The sequence below is a fragment of the Mastigoproctus giganteus genome, chromosome 10, assembly GCF_048544385.1.
Source record: "Mastigoproctus giganteus isolate SK-2022 chromosome 10, ASM4854438v1, whole genome shotgun sequence".
Lineage (NCBI taxonomy): Eukaryota > Metazoa > Arthropoda > Arachnida > Uropygi > Thelyphonidae > Mastigoproctus > Mastigoproctus giganteus.
Window position 1 is genome coordinate 90,602,937 of NC_143584.1, and position 22,433 is coordinate 90,625,369.

Consider the following 22,433-nt stretch of genomic DNA (forward strand, 5'->3'; position numbering starts at 1 on the left):
CCATGATTGCCTATGATAATTCCCCTATGATCCAGCAGCAACCTAATATCACTTCAGTTAGGCAAAGCCTACCCCCCCCCACCATAAGAATGAGAAAGTTCACATCCTTTCAATAATTCTGGACTTCCAACAAAACAACAGAAGTAATGCCACTGTATCCCATTAGATACTCCCAGGACCATGGGGACTCCTACCTAGCTTTTATTACATTTATATTATAACAATTTAACAAATGCTCAAGGAATTTCCTTCTGTACTGGGGTTGGAGCACTTCACAGCTACTATACCAACTGCACCAGCCTTTTACAGAGCCCTGAGCACTTATTCCTTTAGGGCTAGGATTAAATTATCACAGCTTTCAAATAACCATAAAAGAACAAAAAACTGAGCAGCTAATTTTAAATTAAACTCACTGCAACACATGACAATATCCTGACCAATTGGTTAGCAGTAACAACATTTGGAATTATATGAACCCAGTGCTTTTCAAGTACTTTTAGGTTTTGGGTTTACTCTAGCAAATCCGAATTTTTTTCATGGCAGCCCAACATACTTAAAAACAGTAATATATATAAATCAAATAAAAAACCAATATCAAAATATATGCAGAGCCCTGAGATTCTAAGAAGAACCCCAAGTTCCATGGAACAGAACTGAAACTTCGGTATTAAATCAACAGCAGTGCACTAAACATTCTCAAAGCCAAACCTTAGTAAAAATATTACATATTCATATCTTTCAAAGAAAACACAAATGCACTTTTCCAAAAAAAAATAAAAAATAATATGGCAATTGAAGGAAAATTTTCTGTAATATTTTTGCAATCAGAACAAAAATAAATTAAAATCACCAAACTTTACACTAAGTAGAAAATCAGTGTTGTACAGTGTTATTAATAAAATAAAATTACAAGTATACTTAAAATTACACAGGATTATTAAATTAAAATGTAACCCAGTTTACAACAAAAATATTAAAAATGAATAAATAATTTAATAAAACTATTACAGAATGTGCTGGATGTGCCTTGCTCATATAGTCAGGAGTATGCTCTTTTTTCCCTATTTTCTTTCTTTTTCTTGGTCTCTGTTGCATGCAGTTCTACAAAGAATATGGTCGCCTGTGCAAATTTAAAACTAATATGTTCATCTATGCAAATCTACAAAGAAAATGTTCATAGTGTGAATGCAGTCCTTAACATTTTGCTTCAGTCTTATTTGGTACAGGCCTGTTTGAATATTTATTACCAACTAAGAAATACTGTTCAAGGCTTAGACCTAAATGGATGTCAGCTGAACTAAGGAGACTTGAGGCAGAGAAGTAAAATGCATGGGATGCATACAAATTATCAGGAAACACAGATGCCTATGGTACATATAAACTAGTCTGTAATCAAGTCACAAAGAAGGTTAGGCAAGCTTAGGCAGATTATGAGAAATCTTTGGCAAAGGATTCAAATAAAATCAGCAAAGACTTCTTTACTTATGTAAACACTAGACAGAAGGAAATGAATCATATTGGTCCACTTGATGGTTCAACTGTTGATGATCCCACTAACGTTGCTGACAAACTGAATAAGCATTTGCATCTACATTTACACATGAGGAATTCTTCAGGGAAGTAGATGTCAGAAGTTTATTTAACTCTAACAGGAAACTAAATAATTTTGTAATAACTGAGAAGAAATTGGAAGAGAATCTGTTGAAGTTAAACATAAAAAAGGCACCTGGGGTGGATGGGATCTATCCAGTTATATTAAAGGAGGTGGCAAAGGAAGTAAGCAAACCCTTTGCCATAATTATGAGAGCATCTTTGAATTCAGGAGAGTTCCCAGAGAATGGATATGTGCAAATGTATCCCCAATTCACAAGGAAGGGGGGGTGTCAAAGGGTGACACAAGCACCTACAGACCTGTTAGCTTAACTTCTGTTTCAGGGAAAATAACGAAATCGCTGGTTAAAGCAGTAATGCAGGAGCATCTAGACAGGACTGCAGTTATACTTGAGATAAAACATGAGTTTATGAAGGCAAAATCTTGTCTGACCAATTTGATTGGATATTATGATGCAGTCAGAAAGAACTAGATATAAAATATAATTCTGATACCATATACTTGGATTTCAGGAAAGCCTTTTATACTGTTGCACAAATTGAAGCAATGTGGCATTAAGGACAAGTTACAAGAAAGCTATGGAAAAAGGGATAGTTGAGTGATAGAAGACAGAGAGTGGTTATCAATGGACACTTCGTGGACTAATGTTATTAGTGGATTCCCGCAAGGTTCAGTGCTGGACCTATTGTTGTTGTCTATAATTATCAATGATATTGATGACCAGGCTAATGTCCAAGTTTGAGGATGATACAAAGGTTAGAAGGGTATTAAAGACAGTAATGACAGTATGCTACTGCAACAAAATCTAGAATAACTAGGCAGATGGACTGATGGCAACTGAAGTTTAACATTGATAAAGTACTGCACATGAGTAACAGTAACCCCAGAATAATATATCACCTGTGTGGTTCTACACTCAGAGTAGTGGAAAATGAAAAATACCTGGGCGGTAATTTGGAGTCAGAAATGAAATTCTCGGAGCAGTGCAAACAGGCTGGCAGGCCAACTCATGGGGTTTTGTCAATGATATACAGCAGGGAACCCCAAAATACAGCCCAGAGCCAGCTTGCAGACACATAAGAATATATATATATTTTTTTTTTTTCCTCCCCTATAATTATATATACCAAACTTAGACAAGAATAAATATAAATGGAAGACTTTATTCCTTAGGAAATAATATAATGGGAAGATGTTAAATATGCACAACAATAATTAAATATGAATATGTAGAGGTAGTTTTACAAGAGTCTTTGTACATAATTATAGGAAAAATATAACAGATGTCTTTTTGGATCAGGCCCATTTCCAAGTACTTATGTGGCCATCACCTCAAAAAGCTTGGGAACCTCTGAGTTATAAGCATTTTGCTAGAGTGGATAAGGAGGCAATTATTCCAATGTATTATAAGGTCAGGCCACATCTTGAGTACTGCATAGAGGTCTGGAGGCCTCTTAGGAAGGATGTAAAGCTGCTGAAATGAGTATAGAGAAGGGCAATAAGATTAGTGAGGGGAACAGAAGGGTGCTGTCACCAAGAAAGGCTTCCAGTTCTGCAAATTGCAGCATCTGGAAACAAGGAACCTGCAGAGCAATCTGATTAAAGTGTTTAAGGCTTTAAATGGATTGAGCAAGCTCGATGCTGATGGGATTCTTGCTCTTGCTCAGACTACACAATTGAGGGGGGGGCATAATTTCATACTGAGGAAGGATGGTTGCAGAATAGATGTGCGGAAGTTTGTCTTTTGCCATCAGGCAATTTGTTATGGAGCAAACTTCCATCTGTTGGAAAAGTGGACAGCTTAAATGACAAATTATTCAAGGGAATGGTGTGTGTGTGTATGTGATACATGGAAAATCTTACATAGGTGTCTTCTTAAATTTTACATTATATTTCTTTGGCATCTTACTGAAAGACAAATGTTAATTAGCTTCGCACCACCCAAGCACAATGAAGTGATCACACATTACAAAGAATAAGGCTGTTATCCTGTATTTCTATTTTGTAATGTTTTTTTTTTTTTTTTTTTTAGGAGCATTAGCAACTAAGGCCATATTGCTCCGGGATATGCGGTGGTCATTCCCTGACCTTTCCGCATCCTCCGTATTTGGTGGTGACGGGCTCGAACCCCGGTCTAATCAAGAAGCGTGTGCTACGCACTGCTGCTCCTTCCCACCTGGCTACGGAGGCGCCTATTTTGTAATGTACACCTGACAGCCAATTCGCTAACAAAAAATAGCAAAAAAGCAGAGATTCACATTTTTTTATTCCAATTTTAACATAGTAAAAAAAAAAAAAAAAACGGATTCTCTACTGTAGATCTAAAAAGCTGGCAGCTACGTACCAAAGAAAATCAAATTTCTGTCCAAAGGATAATATGAAATTTACACAATAATTCACATATTTCAAAAAAAAGTTTTGTGTCTAGTGTATCATCAACAAACATGAGCTGCTCTTACACTGCTGCCCATTCATAAATAACTGTCCATTTTGGAAGCTTCAAGTGAAGCACCACAATCTGTATGATTCTGGAAAGAAATTTATTGCATAGCAGATACTGCTCCTTAAAACATATTGGGCAAAAATAGTAGCATGAAGGTAAATATAGAGCTGTACAAAGGTGCAGAATAATGCATGGATAGTTTCATGCTACTATCAGGCCATTTATACTTCAAGGAGCAGCATCTGCCATACCATAAATTATTCTCCAAAGTCACAGAGTTGGTTGTGCTCTTTCATTGAAACCTTCCAGTTATGTTACTTGCATATGCAATATTGTCCTTCAACTTCTATATCATTCACTGTCCATTACTTATCCTCATATAAATATTTGGGATGCCACTCTCCTAATCTAACTTGGAAGTACAGTGAAAATCCGTTTGTTTTTATGACCTGAGAAAATTATAAAACAAAAACCATGTTATGAAAGATTCTTATTATATCCAAATTACAGCACATAAACAGTGAAGAAACCAAATTGCAAAAATCCATATACACGCACTTCTATTCTCCCTCCATTATAATAATAATAATATTTACTGCAATTAAATAAAAAAGTGAAATAAATAGAACTGATGTGTATCTTGAATATGAATGTTATATGAAGTTCACAGCACTGTGCTTCTTTTCCATCCCAATACACTATCTTAAAATGTATCTTATGTGCTTTCTAATGGAAAACTTTGATGTCGTTTTAACAATTATCATGCTTTTCTATGTGGATAACTTATTCCACAGTTAGAACTAAAATTGGCCACTGCCTTTTAAAAGTGGAAACAGAAAGGCAAGTAAGGTTTGAATGCTTCAAACATCTGCCTAAGTTTTCATCATTTAATGAAGTATATATCAAGTTGCATAAACAATTCAGCAACAGGCAAAGAAAGTGCATATGAGAAAAATTACATTACCACAGTTTAAAGCATTCATTATAGTAAAAAGTTTTGTATTTACATATATTTTACTCATTATTACCATAGATATTTTTTATGGTAATCCCAAACACTGAAAGGCTCATTATAGTGGGCTCTCTTTGTATATGTACCCATCCATACTCATGTCATCAACTTTCACTGTATATTCTACAAGGCTTTCCACATTCTAGTGCATGAAAAACACAATTCTACTGAAAAATATTTTCTCTGCATACAGGGTAGGCCATATGTCAATTTACTGAGGAATAAGATGCATATTTATGATTTCTTTTCTGAATGCAAAGTAACATAACCATTAACTGGTCAGAATGGCATCTTAATTGTCATCATTTTAATGTAACCTAAAGTAACTTAGCTGGATGATGACTCAATTTAAGTTATATTACATTAAGAAATCAGAACATGAGAGGCAAAGACATGCACTGTATGCAAGACCAATCATATTTTTGATTGCATGATGTCAGAAAGTAGGAAGAACTTTTTCTGCGTATATAACTTTTTCCATTAGATAGTATGAATCAGAGCTGTAATACTCAATATGTTCTACGTTGATAATAATATTAGTAAATTAATAAGAGGAGTTTACCTCAATATAGTATACGTAGAACACTTCCGTATGATACCCTCCAGAAATTAAAACGGAAAAATCGACAACTTACCGGTACATTAATATTTTCGTTAGATTCTTTTAATTGCGTTAATTTGAATTTTAATTCGTTTAAATTGATTTTGAATTGTGTTTAAATTGATTATTTAATTATTTATATTTTACTTTAATGTACCGGTAAGTTGTCGATTTTTTCGTTTTTTCCGTTTTAATTTCTGGAGGGTATCATACGGAAGTGTTCTACATACTATGTTGAGGTAAACTCCTCTTATTAATTTACTAATAACTTTTTCCAACAATTTCTGTTATTTATTTTATCTCTACATTTTTTGTAAATCAAAATAGAAAGTAATCAATAAAGGAGTCAATATCTTTTAGAAAAGGCTTACAAATACATTGATATGTTCCAAACTTTGTTGCCAGAGTGTTGGCAGTTTTCTCAAAATTAAAAAGAAGTTCACAATTTAATGATCATTAAAAATTCACTGGGAACAGAAGATGTGATAGGAGATGGGAGGGAATGTTCCTATTCTCTATGCCAACTCATCTGAGATCTATACAGTTGTAAAGGGTTTTCATTCAGTTTTGTTTAGGTTATCTATCAGCTGAATATGACTCTAGCTCAAAGCTAAAATTACAGATGGAGATCACAACCAATCACTCTTGTCATCATTCGTCCTGGAAAACTTTAATATGTCAGCACAAATACACAGCTTGAGGCTTACATCACTCAGCGAACAAAGGAAACCAGTTGTGAAACTCATCTATCACAATCCTCAGACCATAAACATATTGTGTTTGAATTTATGCTGAAAGTGAACAAAGGTGTGAGGGTGCATAAGTACTCGTGTCTTGAATGACTGGTGTTAAAGCCCGTGGCTGCTAAATACAGTGCTGTTTCTTGTGCTCTCTCTCTCTCTCTCTCTCTCTCTCTCTCTCTCTCTCTCTCTCGTGAACTCCTCTGACTGTGTGGTCGTCCCAGAGTATATACAGAAAATTTATTTTATTTTTTTTTAAATACAGTAACCATGAGAACAATTTTTTTTTCAACCACTTTCCTTAAACCCAACATCATCCTACAGCAGCTGAATTCTGTGCAATAGCAAAAATTTTTTGACTTGTATATTGAGGATGCTTCATACACATTCTTTTACTTGTCAAATGGGGACAATGAAACAGATTCATATTTACCTATAAGAAGAATGGCTCTCCAACAAAATGAAAATAACTTTTCTAAGTAAACAAAAAAGCATTTAGATGCTAGAAAAATTCAAAAACATTAAAGTGCACATCACCTTTTAAAGATTCAAGGGAAATTTTCTCAAAATTAAAAAAAGTCTCTCAATAATATGACCAGCTAATTGCTTCAAATAAATGAATAACACTAGATTAAAAATATAATTTCACAATAAATGAAGGCAACTTTCAGAAATAGGCTCAAAATGCCTTTGGTGATCTTTCGTAAGGAAAATTCACCTGTGACTCACCACTTGGGATAAGTTTGCTACTAGACCTTTGTCAACTAACACTGAAATTACGTTTTCTTGGTGCAGTATAACCAGTCATTTTTGCACACAGTAAAATCAAAAATCAGTCAATCAATCAACTGAAATTACAAGAAATGCATATATCAAAACCACTGATGAAATGAAATGGAAAATAGAGCAACTACAGGACCTTAAATTTTCTCATTTTGGGAAACAATTCATCCATTTCAAATCCCAAATGAATGTTATCTTCTTAAATATTAAAGAAGCTTATGAAAGACTTTGTGAATCCCTCTTGCACATTATTAGAGAATTCTATCAATATTCAAGGAAACCTGTTAGCAATACTAAAATCTTCGCAAAATGCATGCTTCTTATATCACGTGACCACTATCATCTGTACTTCGATATGTCAAGATTTTCCTCAAGTGGTTATCCTCACAGCTACATTATTTATAGCAGTGTTGGATCCTTTTCTCACAATACATCAGGGGCTGTCCCCAACCTTTTTTACTTGACCCCTTTAAAAAAATTCATTTTTCCCTCATCAACCCTCTCATCCAAAAAATATGCATATTTTCATTTTAATATGTAGATTATAAGAAAAATCTGTTAATAATAGTTAATTCTTTATTAAAAAATGAAATTATTATAAAATAGGTAAGTAACAATAAGTTTGCGATTACTTACCAATTACTTTAGTTTGGTAACAAAAAACGCAGTAAAAATTATTTGGTTTATTACTCTCATTTAGTTTTGTAAAAATCACAGCCCATTACATATCCATTTTAATCATTAATTAACTGTTAATGACACAGATGTGACTGATGGTTTGCGATAAGCTGTGTGGTATCAGGACTAAATTTACTTAATTTGCTCCTAAGGTCCCCATTGATATGTTCAGCCTGTTTTTTGTTTTTCTCAGTAAATTATTAATAGGGCTGAATCCAGCTTCCACTAGATAAGAAATGGGGAAAGTTAACAAAAGTGGTTCTGCCACAGTTTGTAATTTATTATATTTATTTCATGTACCTTCACTGGCGCCTCCGTAGCCAGGTGAGCAGGAGCAGTAGTGCGTAGCACACGCTTCTTGATTAGACCGGGGTTCGAGCCCGTGATCACCAAATGCGGAGGATGTGGAAGGTCAGGGAATGACCACTGCATATCCCCAGCCCAGATAAAAGGTGAGGGTTGGTGTCAGGAAGGGCATCCGGCCTTAAAAATTGCATGCCAAAACAATAAAAACGCTGACCCCATATATAATGGGAAAAGGCGAGGACAGAAAAAAAAAAAAAAAAATTTGGATGTAGATTTGAAGGGATGTTTGGGATACAGATATGGCCTCTGAATCTTCTATCATTTCAGTTAACTCTTCTTGTAAAATAATTTCAACTTGATACACATCACATTCAAACAATTGTGGAATCCATTTTGATCAACCATATCATGAATATCTTGATATGAAATGTCAAAGTCTTCTTTCAGTTTCAAGTGGAATGGGTACAATAGCAAATCATCGTCTGAAATTGTACTATTTTCCACAATTTATAGCTGTGACAAATTAGAAAAGTAGTGAAAATCTCTTTGATTTAAAGTGGATATAAATAGGCCAATTTTAAGTGGAAATTGCAAGAATAACTGTCTGAAAGTGAATTATATTCATATTTCTGCCTCGTAGTCTTGTTTGGATATCATTAAACTTCAAATGTATATCAGCCAAGAAAAACACATGCTTTTATACAATTCAATTAATTTTGTCGCTAATGGTGTCTTTATTTCAAGAATAAATTCTATTATGGAATCAATAAGTTCAAATGTAAACAATTTCCTTTTGAAAATTAACATACCCCTGTATGTAAAAGCAGCTGATTGTAAATTTCATCATTTTGATCAAAGAGATGATCATTGGATTTGGCCTTTGTTTCATTTATTGATTTAATACACAAAACATCATGGAGTTTTTCACTCATGTGTTTTTTGCAAATACTACCTGTGCAGTTCTTTCTGGTATCTTTTTCTTCAAAAATGCTAAAACAAAACTCTCACAATATTTGCCGACCATTGAAGCTGATCATTCCATCAGCATCATCAGCTGCTACAATATTAGTAATAGGAATAGTTTTCCTGTAAGTATTTTTCAGATGGTAACAATGTGAGTTTAACTGTGACAGATCTGTCAGTCATTACTAACAGCGTGACTCACATTGTATCATGAAATTGCTGTTCACTGGATTATGGTTCTGCTGGCTTGCAGATTCATATACGAAATTGCTAAAACTAAAAATTAACAAGGTTCATAGTTATATTTTTAAATCATATATTATTATATTCTTTATAATAATATGATTTATATTTATTACTGTATAATTATTATACAATTTATCTGTCGATGACCATTTGATCCCTTGGCATCTATTGAACCTTTCTTCAAGACGACTGACCCCCTCTTTCAATTCATGTATACCAAGGATTCCTAATGGGGTCGAAACTGACAGCCCACGAGATCAGTATCAACCCCAATGGAAATCCCTGGTATACATGAATGATATAAAGCTTTTATCCCTTAAAAATTCTAGCTGCCACAACTATAATTAACCACAAAATCAAACTCTTAATAAAAAGTCTAGTACAATACTTCTATTCCACTGGCCTTAGTAGTAATAAAAAGAAGCATGTTAAGCTGAGTATTACAAAAATCTCAGAGAATGATATACAAGTGTTTCTTGAGAGTTTCCCAATTATAATTTTTAAAAAAATCTAAATTTAAGAACCTAATGTTTAAGCCCCACTTCAATAATAAGTATTATGCTATCACTGGGAAGATTAAGCAAGTTAAGTAATAGATATTTACAAAACAAAAAAAAATCCCAGTGTAATATCTCACTAGGTGTGTTAACACAATTAACCCGTACGTTTAAACTATTTGGAACATCAGTACCACTACCAAACCTGTAGTTTTTTGTTTTTGTGTTTTTTTAAATATTACATAAGTAATTAAACAGAGTAGCAAATAATCCAGTTACCACTCTAAGATCTCTTTTACATAGCTTTGAATATTATAAGTACAGTAGAACCTGGATAAGAAGCTTTTCAAGGGACTGTAGGTTTAAAACTTCTTAAGCGGGAAAACTTCTTAGAAGGGAAAATTACCTAAGGATATGAAATATTAACTATACAAATAAAAAAAATAAAAAAACATGCATAAGCTAAAGATCATTTTTAAGTACTATTTCAGAATTTATAAATATTTTACTCTTTCTGCCTATGGGAAAAATTTTTAAACTGAGGATTTCTAATTGCTTAACATTCTGTTCATTAAACTCATACCAAGTTGGAAGGATGAGTTCCTCTAGAGTATCGACAATCCACTAAGTAATTCAGAACTGTTCGGGAAAATCAGAACATAACAGCCAATGCTTCACTGTGCTTCACATGGTCGATGCTATCCAATTATGGATATCGATGAAAACAATTACAATATGTTACTTCCATTATATCAAAATGTTTATACTAAAAAAGGTTCTAGGGCTGAAAGCCTCAGACTGTGGAAATTCACTAATCAAACTTGTGCATAGCACCATTTTAGTTCCTAACAAATCACTGAAGTAGGTGGCATCGTTTTTGTGATATCTCATATTGTGAATGCCCTCACAACGAATTGCCCTGGCGAAGTGTTGCCTACCTAGAATAAGCAACACTTTGACACTGAATTCTCAAATAGGCAACACTTCGCCAGTGAGTTCTTGGTGGATACCACAACCCCTGGGTTGTGGTATCCTCTGAGAATAAGCAACATTAGCCTTCTCCACTGGCAAAGCGTTGCATATTGGAGCTAGTGCAATATTAGGGTAACTCGTGAAGGCATTCACAATATGAGATATCAAAAACGATGCCATTTCATCTACTTCAGTGATTTACTCCGAACAAAAATGATGCTTGGCACTAACTCGTTTGATTACCAAAATTTTTATATTCTTTAATATTTTTTTTAATGTTAAAAATAAAGGATTTCTAATTTTCTATATATAAAAAAATGTATTAAGTAGGAAAATGTCATTATAATAATACATTGTGTATTCTTTATCACGAACTTTTTATGTGGGAAAACTTTTTACCCAAGAAACTTCTTACGCAGAAAATAATACATTACAATATACAGAGTGTCTCAAAAATGTTGGTACAAACGTTTAGAGAAGGTAGGTAACATCTAAAGGAATGTGAATCACATAGGAACCCATAACCGGAAATGATACCATAAGTCGGTACACGGCGCTGTTCATCAGTTTGCGAGAGGGAAAATTTCTGATTTACTCATTCAAGCAGTAGTCGCTGCACAAAGAGCATGCATCGATATACAAACTGAGCTGGCAGACATGCACCTAGTGTATGGATTAGCAGAGGGCCCACACGGTGTGTGCCCCAACATCGTTTCGCAATAAACATGTGGGCAGGTATGGTCGGTGACTGCTTAGTCAGCCCATACCTGTTACCATCCCACATGAACTCCGCTAAATATCGGATCTTTCTTGAACAAGTTCTACCAGGGTTACTTGACGATGTTCCAGCAAATATGAGACGCAATATTTGGTTTCAACATGATGGGGCGCCTGCCCATTATGGAAGGTGTGTTCGTGACCATTTGAACAGGCATTTTGGACGTCGGTGGATTGGCCATGGTGGACCCGTTGCCTAGCCCCCACGCTCACCTGATTTATCGAGCCTTGATTTCTTTCTGTGGGGGCCCCTCAAATCTATCGTTTATGAATCGCCTGTGGAGACGGAAAGGGATCTCATAGCAAGACTCGTCTGCGCTGCTGCCTTGCGCTGCTGCTACTGTGAAAAAAACTCCAGGTGTGTTCAACCGTGTCTGCCAATCCATGCTGCGTCAGTGTCACGCATGCATCGCGTCTCATGGTGGAACCTTCGAGCATCTGTTGTAACATCATGAAATGCATCCATCTCGTACTCCATTGTTAATATTATGTCAAATAAATGTTTGCCACTAATTACTGTCTTGTGTCATTTTTGCTTCTTGTGCCTCTGCTACTACTTTCCCGTGACGTTTCTGGTTATGGGTTCCTATGCGATTCACATTCCTTTAGATGTTACCTACCTCCCCTAAACGTTTGTACCAATATTTTTGAGACACCCTGTATAGAGGTGAAATCAGGACTTAAGAAATCAAACCTAGTACAGGGGGAAACTTCTTAAGCAGGAATTTCTTATCCAGGTTCTACTGTATTATCCTACAGTTTTATCATCTTAGTTAACACATTCCCGCTGGGGAGTTTATTTAATATGAAGCCTAAAAGACAGATAGACTCACGACTTTTATTTACCAAATGATGACTGTGTTTTTTTCATAATTCGGTTCATTTCAGTGACAAATAACACAGTATGTGCAAGAAAAACGGGTTGTCATTTGTTTTTATGAAAATCTGATAGCGACCCACCGGTGGTTCGCCCTGCCCTGTGGCACTAATTATTGTCAATGAATGGGAATAAGCGCAAGTGAGTCGCCAATGCACATGCTCGAATTACTTCCTGGTACCACAACGAGCATTGTTTTCCAATTTGTTCGTACTCTGTGAGACTGACAATAGTTATTGCCTCCATATTGACTTTATTTCAAATATGTGCATGTGTGGAGAACATTTCATTTATCACTATAATCTAGAGATTGAGGTAAACCCTTTAGATATTTCGAATTTTTGTTTATCATATTTATAGATACCTGTTTCTAAAATATTTCTAAAATGAACCCCTCCTCTTTTTACGGGAAACGAGCTAAAGACAAAGAATGTTTGAGAATATAAGTGATAGTGATGATTCAGATGTACCTCTTTTGAAAGAAAAAGGTGCCCAAAAACATGATGAAAATTGTCCAGGGACCTTGAAAACAGAGTTGGACTTGCGGACAAAAGAGAAGCCACAATATTTCTTTAGTGATGAATCCGACGATGAGTGAGAATTAAATGTTTTAGACATACATGATAAAAGAATACACAGTGTATTATTATAATGACATTTTCCTACTTAATACATTTTACAGTGATGGTGATGATAAGATCCAAACCTCAGAACAATCTGATGAAAGTGATGAATATCATGAAATCAGTGATGAAAATAATGACCCAAATTCTCAAGTAATCTCCAATGCATCTAAGTCTGAAAATGTTATTTGGCAAGGGATAGGAAAAACTAAAATTTCAATTAATGAATATAATAACGATGCTGAAATCCTTGTTGATGTTGATTTGAACCAACCTTACCACATGTACAAACTGTTTCTAACTGACGATATTCTTCAGATGATGGCGACTGAAACCAACAGATATGCACAGTACTGTTTGTCATCAGCAGCTAGTAATATATGAACACCCAAAAAGAAGAAAGCTGATTGGAGACCAACCAGTGAACCAGAAATGGAAAACTTTCTTGGAATATTATTGATAATGGGAATTGTTCATGTCCCAGATATAAAATTATACTGGTCAAAAAAATATTTATACTCAAATAATCTCATTAGGAAATCTATGAGTATAGGTCATTTCCTAGAACTGCTGAAATATTGGCATTTCTCTGACAACGAAATTGCCAATGGACAAGACCGTCTCAACAAAATCAGAATTTTATTAGATAAAGCCAATAGGAATGTTCAAAGCGCGTTAAAGCCAGGAAAAAACTTCGTAATTGACGAAAGTTTGATCCCTTGGCATGGAAGGCTGCTCTTTTGCCAGTATATTCCTAACTAATCTCATAAATATGAGATCAAATTTTATAAATTATGTTTGCCCGAGGGATATATGCATGAAATCTCTATTTATACCGGAAAGGGTGATTTAGTGGAAGGTGAAGGACATTCCCAAGCTATCTCAATGAAACTGATGGCTAATCTGCTCAATGAAGAACGTGTCCTTTATTTGGATAATTGTTACACCAGTTTCCCTCTAGCGCAAGAGTTATTAGAAAAGAAAACCTTTCTCTGTGGGACTCTAAGAAGCAATTGAAAAGGAATACCAAGAAATATTACAGCGAAAAAAGTGAAACAGGGAGACAGAATCGCTGTTGAGAATAACAAAGGAGTGAAAATCATGAAATGGATTGATAAAAGACCAGTAACGATGTTAACAACATGCAAAACTCAGTGTAAAATTATTGAGACAGGAAAGAACAATAGAAAGGGAGAAAAAAATCAAGAAACCCGATGTTATTATCAGCTACAATCAAGCAAAGAAGGGAGTGGATATATCTGACCAGATGGCATCATATTATAGTAGCCTGCATAAAACCATAAAATGGTATAAAAAAGCTGCAATGGAGATCATCTTTGGTACCATGCTATTCAGTGCATTGGTGGTACAGAGTAAATTTGGGACTAATAATCGTCAATCATTAGCATTAGCATTAGTAGAGGCATTTGATGCAAGAAAGCAAGCTTATGCAGCATCAGCCAAAAAAAACCCACTTCCACTTCACCCCTCTGTTCGTTCAAAATACCTGTCCAGCTGAGCCTTAAACTTATTTAGGCTATCAACCTCCACCACAAGGGATGGAAGTCTGTTCCACCAACCAACCACCCACTGGCTAAAGGCAAATTTCCGCACGTCTATCCTACATCTGTCTTTCCTCAATTTGAATTTATGCCCTCTCAGGTGATTTTTCTGAGCTAGAGGAAGAATCCCATCAGCATTGAGCATGCTTAAACCATTCAAGGCTTTATACACCTCTATCAGATCACCTCGCTGGTGCCTAGTCTCCAGACACTGTAATTTGCAAAACTTAAGCCTTTCTTCGTAAGAGCACCCCTTTGTTCCATTCACTAATCTTGTTGCCCTTCTCTGTACTCGTTCCAGCAGCTCTACATCCTTCTTGAAATGAGGCCTCCAGACCTGTATACAGTACTCTAGGTGTGGCCTGACCATTGCCTTATACAATGGAATAATCACCTCCTTATCCCTGCTGGAAAAATTCCTGTATATCATTGACAATACTCCATGAGCTACTCTTGCAGCCCGTCTGCACTGCTCAGAGAACTTCATATCTGCCTGCACAACCACCCGCAAGTCCCTTTCATTCTCTACCACTGTCAGTGTAGTACCACAGAGTTGATACGTTGCTCTGGGGTTGCTGTTTCCCATGTGTAGTACTTTACATTTGTCAATGTTAAACTTCATTTGCCACCTCTCAGCCCATCTGCTCAACCTTTCCAGATCCTGTTGCAGCAGCATAGTGTCAGTAGTGTCCTTGACAACCCTGCCAACCTTTGTATCATCTGCAAACTTAGACATTAAGCTTGATATACCATCATCAATATCATTTATAAATACAGAAAACAATAATGGACCCAACACTGAGCCCTGAGGGACTCCACTAATAACATTAGTCCACAATGAGCAGTGTCCATTGATTACCACTCTCTGTCTTCTCCCCCTCAACCACCCCTTTATCCATAGCAGCAATTTGCCTCCAATATCACACTGCTCCAATTTGTGTAGCAGTCTTCCATGTGCAACAGTATCAAAAGCCTTTCTAAGATCCAAGTATATAATATCAAAGTTATTCCCTGCATCCAGTTCTTTTGTGACTGCATCATAGTATCCAATCAAGTTGGTCAGGCAAGACTTCCCCTTAACAAAACCATGCTGTGTCTGAGCTATAACTGAAGTCTTGTCTAAATGATCCTGCAGTGCTTCTTTAACCAGTGCCTCCATTAATTTTCCTGGAACAGAAGTTAAGCTCACAGGTCTATAATTACTTGTGTCAGCCTTTGATCCTCCTTTGTGAATTGGGGTCACATTTGCACATTTCCAGTCTATGGGTACCTCCCCTGAGTCCAAGGAAGCTCTCATAATTATGGCTAAGGGTTTGCTTACTTCCTTTGCTGCCTCCTTTAATATAACTGGATAGATCCCATCCACCCCGGGTGCCTTTCTTGTGTTTATCTTCAACAGTTTCTCCTCCACTTTACTACCAGTTATTTCAAGATTCTGTAGCTTACTGCTAGAGTTGAATACACCTCTGGCATTCCCCTTGCTGAATAACTCCTCATGTGTGAATGTCGATGCAAAATATTCATTTAGTTTGTTAGCTACCTGAGCAGGATCATCAACAGTTGACCCATCAATATCAAGTGGACCAATCTGATTCATCCCCTTCCTTCTAGAGTTTACATAAGTAAAGAACTCTTTGCTGTTTTTCTTTGCATCCCTTGCCAAGGATTTCTCGTAATCTGCCTTCGCCTGCCTAACCTCCTTTGTAACTTGGTTGCATATCAACTTGTATCTATCATAGGCTTCTGTGTCATGTGTTAATTTGTAAGTATCCCATGCATTTTTCTTCTCTGCCATATGCCTCATTGCCTCATTATCCATCCTTTAATTCTGAGAAAGTATAATATACAGTTTATTGAATAGTGAGACTACTACAAAAGTAACAAAGGCACCTGGCAGAATTCATACTTTTTGTAAAATGGAAGGTCAAGCAAGGAAAGTTAGGAAACATTGCAGGGAGTGTTACAAGAAAATTTCTGAAAAAGAAGGAAAGAAAGAAGCAGACCAGAAGGCAAAAAAAGTTAAAACATTTTGTCAAGATTGTGAAAATCAACCCGCTTTGTGTCTAGAATGCTTCAACATAATTCACTGTAAGCAAAAATAATTATATTTGAAATAAAAACTGACAACTGTTGGTTCCTTTTTCTATTCCAACTACTATGATTTTATATACCCCACACAAACCTCAATAAATAAAAAATATTGATCCTTGGCTGACACATGGTAGATGGAGGATGGGTGAATCCCATAAAATGCCTAACCACCGGGCACTTAATGCCAAAACTGAATACAAGACTCATAGCACAACGAGACTCCTGTGGGTCGCAACGTCCGATGATAATTAGCTGCAGCAACCCACCAGTGGATCGCTTTGCCCAGTGGACATTAGAGCAGAGATCCACCAGTGAGGCGCCCCAGCATTAACATGTTAAAATTAAAATTCTAAACCAAATGTTATTTGGCAAAATATTTCATTTAATCATGGGAGAGGCAAATAAACACATAGCACAAAGCTTGAAACTAAACTGGCACATATCACTGCCTTAGACATATCTCTTTTTGCACTTTGTTTTCCGCAAAAATAAAAAATTTTAATTCGTATACTCAAAAAAATTGTTTTGCTTTCATACAATTGTGATATATTCTTAGATTAGGAACATTCAGAAAAAAACCTATGACACTTGCTTTCTAATTGCATATCCTTAAGACTACAGCTAACTAGTCAACAAGAACAGACTTGGCCTTTGACCACCACATGCGAAGAAAAAAATCCATTCACATACAAACATTTCTAGCTACCAGTAGTATTGGAACGAAAATAACTGAAAGAAATAAACAAAAATATCAACAGCCTTCTTAATGTGTTAAGAAGGCTATTGATATTTTTTTTATTATCTTTGAGCCCCATGGGGTGTTAATACTGTGGCATAACTATAGATGCCAACTGTGCCAATTTCAGCAACATAGTCCCAATTTACAGATGCAAATCCCACCAACTGCTTGATATTAAGCAGGGTACTGAAAATCCCACTTTCAACTTTTGTTGATTGATACATCATTGGTTAATCTGATTAACTTAACAAATTCAATATATCGAGTTCACATTCTAACACTGTGAGTGAGCAAGTCTTTAGTTTAAAAGAAAGCGTGATAGGCTGACTTGTTTAATACGTTGAGAAGTGGAAATAACAGAGAAACACGATACTGATTTTACTTGTACGCAGTTCAGGAAATATCTCAACATGCCTGACAGAGGAAAAACCGCTCAAAAAATCTAACTGAATCTATACACATTTAATAAACAATGAAAATGAAACAGGCAATAGGTGTCCAGTGCATTATAGTATTATAAGAATTTTTTTTTTGTTACAATAATTGCAACAAAAGGAAGTTTCACAAATAGTGAAAATAAATAATATTTATAAAATATTGCAAAATTATTAATATCTTTTCTCTTTGTTGGAGAGTTGAAAAGTTTGGCCTGGTCTGTTTTTCACATATTGATATCACAAAATACTCATGTAAGAGTACACTTACATGTAATCACTTCCCTTACCACCAATTCCTTCTGGGACCTCAGAATTCTGCTGTGTGACCCAAATTTCAAGAGTTGAAAATATGATAACCCTCTACAGCATAACATTTCTCGATGGAAATAATTTCGTAAAAATCAAAACACTTATACAAAAGTTACAGCAAAACATGACTGTAAGAATTGATGTACAGAAAACTTTGGAAACCTACAAAACTATTGCTTTCCCACATTTTTCACTAAAAATTTCTCAGTTCCATGACAAGCAAATGCTAATTCTTTACAATGGCTTTTTTTATCCCCCACCAACTAATTTATACACATGGAAGAAATTTTACAGAATACTTTTCCTGTATAAATTCCGGCTCATCTTAAGTAATAATTTGATTATTGGTGTTCAAATGTATAATTTGTAATTTTCTTAGCCCGCAGTGCATACTGGAATTAGCATGAACAATTTTTCTTTTCTTCTTTTTTTTTTTTTTTTTACAAACTAACCTGCAAAACAGCTAAATCTGTCATAATTAGTTTTTCACATTCCATTATTTCATCTTTTAGTATATCCGTTTCCAAACATGAAACCTGAAAAAAATTCGCCTTTTAAGTGCAACAGAAATTTTTTTCTTAATCTAAAACCGCAAAATTCTTCTTTCAGTTGCTGTTAATAATTAAATATTTATTAAACAGCGATATAAATGTTTCTTATTACAGTTACCCTCACCACCGGTAGATGTCACTACTATACCTGCCTTCAATTTGGCTTGTATTTCACGGGCTTTCCGTCTGGCCAGCACCTGTATATGACTAGAGACCTGTTTCCGTGTGCGCGTCTTTCCTGTCCGGAGTTTAATATACCTAGCTATCAGCTCATTTCGCCCTGAAAAAAATAAAAATAATAATAAAATTAATTAATAATAATTATAATAAATAAAATTATTATTTTGATTACATACATGATATTAATGCATGTAGCGTTAAATTAAACCACAGCACATCACTCAGATTCGATATTTTGAGGCTATTTACTTATCTTTCTTTGTGCGCTAGCATAATAATATGCTTGTACACAAAGTATTTTGTTAGAAAAAGTATCACGCCATATATTTAAATATAATGTTTTTCTCATTTATTTTGTTAATTGAACAGAAAATTAATTTTTTTTTCATCCGAATACAAATAAAATGTTTTAAAGGCAGTCTTATCGTGGTTACAAACATGTGACATAAATCACGCTGATACTACTAGTGAAAAACAGCTAAACCATGTTAGACCAGTATAAGATAATTCTGGGTATTAAAGTTCGTTAATATCTTGTTGCTCTTCAATATGATGATACACCATTGTGCGCTTCACTCCCTCTACAGACCTTAACTGCGCACAACGAGAAGGCACGGATATAATCAAATTCTCTAAGCCAGTGGTTCCCAACCAGTGTGCTGCGAGATTAGGAAAAATTCCATTGAGTTCAATGGCAATCACTCATTTCAGTGTGCCGTTAATATTCGTCTTTTAACTTAAAGTGTGACTTGAGTGACCGCTGCTCTAAGCAATCCGTTGACAATTCATGATTGCACACACGAATCAAAGCTTCCCAAGCTGATGTCTGTAGTTTCCTTGCTGCAGTACTGTTGTCCATTTGAAATAATAACTTTCGGCGGATTAAGTAAGATTACGGCTGCTTCGTGGCCACGAAATATTTTTTAACGGATGTATCCCTTAACCAATTTTGCATCTACTAAGGAGAAAATAATAAACAGAAGCAGCAGTTGGGACACACTTTTAGCTGTGTCAAGAGCTATCATCCTAGAAGAGGTCCCGTCAGTTCGTTGCACAGCAGTTCGGTGCGTGACAGTAGTAGTAGTGGCATGTCATGCAAGAAAGCAAGTGTATGAGCTTATGCAGCATCAGCCAAAAAAAAAAAAAAAAAAAAAATCACACCATTCCCTCCAAATGCCTGTCCAGTTCCTCCTTAAATTTATTTAACCTATCAACTTTCACAACGACTGATGGAAGTTTGTTCCAGCAATTAACCACCCGCTGACTAAAGGCAAATTTCCGCACATCAATTCTACATCTGTCTTTGATTAATTTGAATTTATGCCCCCTTATGTTCTTAATCTGAACAAGTGGAAGGATCCCATCAGAATTCAGTGTGCTCAATCCATTCAAGGCCTTATACACCTCGATCAGATCACCGCGCAGGTGACTAGTTCTCCATCCACTGCAATTTGCAGAACTTAAGCCTCTCTTGGTAAGAGGATCCCTTCATGCCCCTCACCAATCTTGTTGCCCTTCTCTGTACACGCTCAAGCAAATCTACATCCTTCCTAAAATGAGGCCTCCATACCTGTACGCAGTACTCAATGCGCAGCCTAACCACTGCCTTATACAGAGGGACAATCATCTCCTTTTCCCTGCTAGCAAAATTCTTATACATCATTGATACCCCAAATTCTTATACATCATACCCCATGACCTGCCCTGGCAGCATGTCTACATTGCTCAGAAAACTTCATATCTGACTGCACAATTACTCCCAGGTCTTTTTCGTTTTCTACCACCTTAAGTGTAGTACCACACAGTTGGTACGTTTCTCTGGGATTACTTCTACCCATATGCAGTACTTTGCATTTGTCACTTCTTAGCCCATCTGCCCAAATTTTCAAGATCCCGTTGCAGTAGCACACTGCCATTACTGTCATGAACAACCCTGCCAACCTTTGTATCATCTGCAAACTTAGACACTAAGCCTGATATACCTTCATCAATATCATTGATAAATATACAAAACAACAGTTGACCCAACACCGAACCCTGTGGGACTCCACTAATAATATTAGTCCACAAAGAGCAGCACCCATTGATTACCACCCTCTGTCTTCTCCCACTCTACGATCCTTTTATCCATTGTAGCAACTTACCCTTAATACCATTCTGCTCCAATTTGTACTATAGTCTTCCATGCGCAACAGTGTCAAAAGCTTTCCTGAAATCCAAATATATGATATCAAAATTATACATATGATATCAAAGTTACAAAGTTCCTTTGTAACCACATCATAATATCCTATCAAATTTGTTAGACAAGACTTTCCCTTAACAAATCCATGCTGTGTCTGAATTATTGCTGCAGTCTTATCTAGATGATCCTGCAATGCATCTTTAACCAGTGACTCCATTATTTTACCTAGAACAGAAGTTAAACTAACTGGTCTGTAATTACTCGTGTTACCCTTCGATCCCCCTTTGTGAATTGGGGATACAATTGCACATCTCCAGTCCGTGGGGACCTCTCCTGAGTCCAAGGATGCTCTCATAATTATGGCTAAGGGTTTGCTTAGTTGCTTCTTTGCCGTCTCCTTTAATATAACTGGATAGATCTCATCCACCCCAGCTGCCTTTCTTATGTTTAACTTCAACAATTTCTCCTCCACTTTGCTCTCAGTTATTACAAAATCATTAAGCACCCTGCTACAATTTGATAACCTTCTGCCATCTTCAAATCTTAATAACGCCTCATGTGTGAATGTAGATGCAAAATACTCATTCAGTTTATTTGCTATCTGAGCAGGATCATCAACAGTAGAACCATCGATATCAAGTGGACCAATCAGATTCATCCCTTTCTTTTTAGAGTTTATATAAGTAAAGAAATCCTTGCTGTTTTTCTTAGCATCCATTGCCAAAGATTTCTCGTAATCTGCCTTCGCTTGCCTAACCTCCTTTGTGACCTGATTACAGACTAGCTTATATCTGCCATTGGCTTCTGAGTCGCTTGATAATTTATATGCATCTCATGCATTTTTCTTCTCTGTCACGAGAAGAAAAATGCATACATAAGGAAGAAAAATCAGTTCGCTCCATAAGGCACAATTTGGTGAATGAAAGTGAACAGAGATCAGAAATTAACAAAATCAATGAAGTAAATGATAAGAAAACAAGAGAAATTTTGGCGACATAGAAAACAGAATGGCAAAAATTTAGAAAAAGAAAATAATATATTTTGTATCCATCAATTTTCTATAAAAAGATTCCCGCCGATCCTTCTCACAATCTGCGCGTGTAGCAGAGTGGTATCGTCACCATTCTCCCCACACCGGGCGGAAAAGGTTCGGGTTCGAATCGCGTCGATGACGCGAGGAACTTTAATGGGCTTTTTTCACTCCGTGGCTGAGTTAGTCAGTCTGAGGCGTAGATAGTAAGATTTTTCC

At 35.9% G+C, this 22,433-nt stretch overlaps 1 protein-coding gene across 2 annotated transcripts in view; it reads right to left on the bottom strand.

The window, feature by feature from the left end:
* The window catches only part of sd (TEA domain transcription factor 1 homolog scalloped), a 551,305-nt gene that overhangs the window by 196,874 nt on the left and 331,998 nt on the right, over positions 1-22,433 (bottom strand). For both annotated transcript variants that reach the window (XM_090383888.1, XM_090383887.1), the window contains exon 3: positions 18,972-19,099. In XM_090383888.1, the coding sequence (XP_090240014.1) occupies positions 18,972-19,099 (128 nt within the window). The remainder of the gene's footprint in view (positions 1-18,971; positions 19,100-22,433) is intronic.